The sequence below is a fragment of the Triticum aestivum genome, chromosome 7A, assembly GCF_018294505.1.
Source record: "Triticum aestivum cultivar Chinese Spring chromosome 7A, IWGSC CS RefSeq v2.1, whole genome shotgun sequence".
Classification (NCBI taxonomy): Eukaryota; Viridiplantae; Streptophyta; class Magnoliopsida; order Poales; family Poaceae; genus Triticum; species Triticum aestivum.
Genome location: NC_057812.1, coordinates 13,587,779 through 13,592,768, shown reverse-complemented (window position 1 = coordinate 13,592,768; position 4,990 = coordinate 13,587,779). Strand labels below are relative to the sequence as shown.

Here is a 4,990-nt window from a genome sequence, read left to right as displayed (position 1 = left end):
ACTGTTAATTATATGGAAATCTGCAATTGTACTGATGAGTTGCGTGGATAATTTTGCTGTGCTGCCATTCTAAGCGGGAGCATCTGAGCCCATGCGGATTTTCGTAGTAGTAGTGTTTCTAAAAAAGATAGTAGTAGTAGTAGTGATACTCTTCATGCTGCCGGCTGCCTGTCATTTCGGGTGACCAGTGACTAGAATCTTCTTCTAATAGGTCTCACTCAGATGATGAACTGTTGAAGATTGAGTCATTTCCCAACACAAAGTTCAGTCTTGTTCTCTTTCCTGTTGAAGATTGTTTGGATTTTGAAGAACAAATAGTTCCGCAACCAGCACATTCAGCTTGGTTTATCATACATTCTTCCTGGGCCTCCTCTTTTAGTCCGAACTTTCTGCGCAAAAGAGAAACATTCAGTCGAATATAGTTCAGATTTGGTTCATGAATCGAGCCTTTCTTTTGGCCGGCTGCGTGTCAGTTTTTGAACAGATGTTTCGGACTTGGATTCTGCACCTCTGCTCAAAAGATCGTTTGGTCTGCCCTTTCTTGGGATGAAAATTGCTCAGACTGAAAAAAAAGCGAATGATTCGGACAGAAGCACATTCATCTGATCCAGCTTTCTCAAAACTATAAGTGAATATCCTCTTGGAACGGTTGCTGAATACCATCGTGTAGCACCGTGTCACACTCACAGCTCACGAGTCAGAGACCGCAAAATTAAACCGATGATGATACAGCGAATTCCCACCTACTATATACAGATATATCCTGAAGCTAAGAGAACAGTCAATGAAGACTCAACAGAAAGATTTTCTGTTTGAACTTTAGCAGCAGACGACATAGAACAACACTGAGGAAGGCGATAGCTATTGCTGCTTTTGGGCAGGCTCCGCGGTCCAGTAAGTTTTGACGGCCACAAGGATCTTCTCAGGGTTGAACGGCCCGGATTCATGATCCACGATCTGGCTCTTCCATCTCATGCCATTGGTGATGGCTTGTATCTTCACTAACATCTCCACGGTGTCCCTGAAGATCACCGTCCCTTCAGGCCGCAGAATCCGGTCCATCTCCAGGAGAATGTATGTTATGTCACACCTGTAACCATTGTAAAAAATTTGTTCAACATTACAGTTTGATCATTAGTGTCTCCACTTGCTTAATCTGAACTTCCTTATAACAACCAAAACACAAGCATGAAATTGGAGCAAAAAAGGAATACATGACGACAGAACTCAAACAATCGGTTATTTGCATTACCTATCCTGATAAAAGCTGAACACTTTATCAGCATGGATGAGGTCATACGTCCTGGGATACGTCGAGAAAGCCTCACACCAGTCATGGAATGTCCCGATGAACCCCCGCTCGTAGATAACACCGAGGGCATCAGGAGCAGAACCTGAAGGCACCACATTCATCACCCAGAGTGGATACTCCATCAGCGCAGCAGCAAAACCCCCCATCCCCGCATCCATGTCCATCACGTTCCTGTATCGCCCCTTGGCCAGTGGCGGGATCAGTTTCTTGTAGTGGTCCGCTCGCTCTGCCCACAACTTCTTGTCCTCTTCGAACTTCTCAGGGGTGATGCCTGAAACTGAACCTCGGTTTATTCTCGGCGGAACTGCGGATGCTCTTTCTGGCCATTTCTCGAGGGCTCCGCCAGCAGCTTCTTCCTCGGTTTGCACTTCCGGCAGAGGAGATATGCATGTCTCCATCTTCTTGTACCTATGTGGTCACACAGTCAGTTTGTGTTTTTCTGATCAGGAAAATAACAGAGAATGCATTGTGATGGCCTTGAGGTCTAAGCATTTATGACTGTACTAGTGTGCTGCTAGGTTGCTACAATGTCGAGTTATTGTACGATTGTAAGTGAACTGAGCCATAAGCCAGAGAAAATATTGTATAATGTTTCCAAAACTGACACAAGAGATAAACTCATACTTAGTTTCACTTAAGAAGACACCATTCAGAATGATGTTAGTGAAACCTGATAAACTACTTTCTTTTTCAAAGAATAGGAAATAGGAAATTCAAGCTATGATTTATAGCATGAGGTTCATACAAGGATAATCTTGCTAAACAAACCAGGCTATATATTTCAGAACAGCCAGAAATACAGGTTTTTTCGGAACTACAGACAATGAGGTACTGCAAGCGTACAAAAAGTACAATACTCAGAGAAAGCATAACAGAAATCTTACCAAGCAGTGTCCACATCACTGCTGTTGCAGAACTGCGGAGTTTCGTCGGCATTCCGATTATTAGCACACTCCATATGGTTGATAGGTTTCTGCCATACGGCAAGGTCATCTTTTTCTACCACCTTCTTCCAGCAGAGGCGCTTTGCTAGGTCCTCAATCTCATCTTGCTCTTGCTTCAGGTCTTCCTCTGTTCTTTGCCACCCCTTGTAGTGCTTCTTCCAACGGATTGGAGGCCCAGAGAGGATCCAGTAGCCTCCTGGTCTTAGAACTCTGTCTACTTCAACCAGATATAAACCGTCTGTTGACAAGAATGATAAAACATAAGCTCTACTTATACATTCATTGAACATGTGTCCAGTGCAATGTAACTAAAAATCTGAAACAATGTCATGAAAAACATACCGAGCTTGTTCCATGGGATCAAACATCTAGAGCAGTGCGCCATGTCAAATGCTCTAGCAGGATATGGGATTCTATCGGTTGCCATTACTCCAATCATAGCCGGCACTCCCCTCTCTAACGCAAACTGTACCTGTGCCTCGTGCGAATCCCTTGGTGCAAATGACATGGTGATGATGCCCCTCTTCAGAAGAAAAGCACCCCAACTTGCCACCTGAAAAACAGCCAGAATGCTTCCATCCTAAGACCCTAAAACCTTCAGAGATAAGAAACAATATCATACAAATTTGTCAAGCAAGCTCACCCCACATCCAGTATCAAGTGCAGTTCTGATGTTGCCGTCAGTTAACGGTATGAGGGCATCGATATCATCGATATAAGCATCAGCACCATGCGGGAACATCGTGCCACCACCAGGGAACCTAAACCTGTCCCCCTCAACCTGAATCCAATTCTGCACGGCCTTCTCGATACTCAGCTCCCGGTGAGGGATGTTATCATACCACGCATAATCCCGACTCTGCGGCCACGTGAAGGGGTTCTTATACTTCGGGGGCGCAGGGATCAGGCACCGGAACAATTTTTCTTTTGTGGGGCAGTGCCTCTCCCTGTACTGCATCATCGCCTTTGGAAACTTCCTCGCCGTCCTCGGGTCATGGCAAGGGGTGTACTCGCTGTACTTGAGCTGACACGGCGGGATCATCTCCGTCGCCAGCAACGACTCGTTGAAGGCCACCCGGTGGTGGGCCTGGAAATCGAGACGGGCGCCCGAGGATGTCACCGAGGCGACGCTGGGGGCGCCTGACGCATTGCTGGGGGCACGCGAGGCAGCTTCGTCGCACTGCGTCTTGGCGTACACAGGCCTGGGGGCGTCCTTTATGGCGGACGAGGTGCCTTGCCAGGCGCCAAGGATGTACGCCGTGGCGCACAGGCCGACCACGCCGATTGCCAGCGTCACGCGCATCCTCTGGAACTCCAGGTGGCGCATCCCGCCCTGTTACTGCCACCTGCAAAAAGGTGCAGTTCAGCACATATGGATGGAGCAGTAGTGCTAACACATGGCAGAGGGTTAAAGTAATTTCGCTGTGTGGTTGCAGAAAAGAAGAGATGGAGGTGATCGACAACTCTGAAACATTTACCAGGATGGAATTTTTGCAACTGAATTCAGTACATGATTGTGGATTCAGAGAAGGCAAAGTGGAATGTGACAGCAGGTAGCTGTGAATGGATAATGGGGGTCAGAAGAAGCTCTCCCTCCCCCCTCCCTGATCCTGATTAAACAAGAATGGCAGCTGCAGAAAGTGTAGAGAGCACTTGCTGCTGCTAATGAGTACCCATCATCCTTACCTGACACTACTTCCCGACAGAAGAGAAACACAATGATGTGCAGCAAAGTGCACATGTATGGGCCTTTCCAGCCAAACGAACCAAGCAAAGAACCTGCAAAAAAGAAAAGAAAAAAAGTAGCAGAACCTCATCACTGATTTTGGGAGTCGGGACCCAAAATCCGCTCATGAATTTTCAGTTAATCGTCCCATTGCCCGCGGGAACCAACTCAGGGAGAGGGGGAAAAGAATCTATCTTTTGGGCGTGCAAAAATCCTTCCTTTTTTCAATCAGGGGGAGGGAATGGAGATGAAATCACTACCTACGACAATCTATCCAACAAGAAAGATGAGGATTGGGTTCCCTGAAATCCCTATCCTAAGCTCGGCGGCCTGCCTCGGACGAACAGGAGGAGAGTGCGAGTGAGCCAGTGTGGGATAAGGTTACCTTACCTCTTCCCCTGAAGCGGCGCTTTCCCCTGGGTGCAGGTGCAGCAGTGTCGCCGGACGGACGGACGAGGCGAGGAGGCAATCCGGCAGCGGCGACCGCCTGCGGCCGAGAGGGCGGCGGCGGCGGCGGCGAAGAATTGGATTGGTTGGAGAAGAAAGGGGGGAACCAAATCTAGTAAAACCATGTGTTCAGGCTAGTTATAGTTTTTTTTTTAGGGGTAGGCTAGTTATAGTTAATTTCTTTCTGGCGTTTGCTTCGCTGTTACCCTGACCATTCGCGAGCCCGGCCCACACCCCGTATGGCCCGTGAGCCAGCCAGTCAATCTTGCTTCCCAGGGCCTTCTACCATTTTGCATTTTTCTTTTGCTGTTGAGATTTGGGCCTTCTTACACCGAAATCACTAATTAAGGAGTACTTGTTACTAAGAACACTCCAGCTTTCCTGGTCGTGACAAGTGACGCATATGCAGCAGGTCATTTGTCGCAATTTGAGAGTTTTTCTTTTTTTTCGTAGATCCGTTTATTCAAAACGTTTTATCTCTTAAACCGTGCATCCAAATCTCGAACCGTTTTCATAGTTGGATTCCGAGATCTTTCAAACCAGATCACATGTTGATAAGTT

At 47.3% G+C, this 4,990-nt stretch overlaps 1 protein-coding gene across 5 annotated transcripts; it reads right to left on the bottom strand.

Moving 5' to 3' along the window:
• Positions 1–597: 597 nt before the first annotated feature.
• LOC123149988 (probable methyltransferase PMT17) lies at positions 598–4,554 on the bottom strand. Of its 5 annotated transcripts, none has more exons than XM_044569783.1 (7): positions 4,368–4,554; positions 3,943–4,035; positions 2,900–3,602; positions 2,599–2,809; positions 2,197–2,494; positions 1,253–1,720; positions 598–1,090 (listed from the first exon to the last, which is right to left on the bottom strand). In XM_044569783.1, exons 3-7 carry the CDS (start codon positions 3,581–3,583, stop codon positions 862–864), a joined length of 1,890 nt encoding a protein of 629 aa, XP_044425718.1. In that variant the 5' UTR covers positions 3,584–3,602; positions 3,943–4,035; positions 4,368–4,554; the 3' UTR covers positions 598–861. The 5 variants fall into 5 exon arrangements, with proteins under 5 accessions (XP_044425718.1, XP_044425719.1, XP_044425716.1 ...); XM_044569784.1 differs by having other exon boundaries at positions 3,735–4,035; positions 4,373–4,554; XM_044569781.1 differs by having other exon boundaries at positions 4,373–4,554.
• Between the last annotated feature and the right edge of the window lie 436 nt (positions 4,555–4,990).

Excerpts from the sequence above, each read along its gene's own strand:
- LOC123149988 (XM_044569783.1), bottom strand. The coding sequence starts at position 3,583 with ATGCGCCACCTGGAGTTCCAGAGGATGCGCGTGACGCTGGCAATCGGC. Across the intron at positions 1,721-2,196 it reads AGTGATGTGGACACTGCTTG|GTACAAGAAGATGGAGACAT; the intron begins GTAAGATTTCTG and ends GTGACCACATAG. Across the intron at positions 1,091-1,252 it reads TTCAGCTTTTATCAGGATAG|GTGTGACATAACATACATTC; the intron begins GTAATGCAAATA and ends CAATGGTTACAG.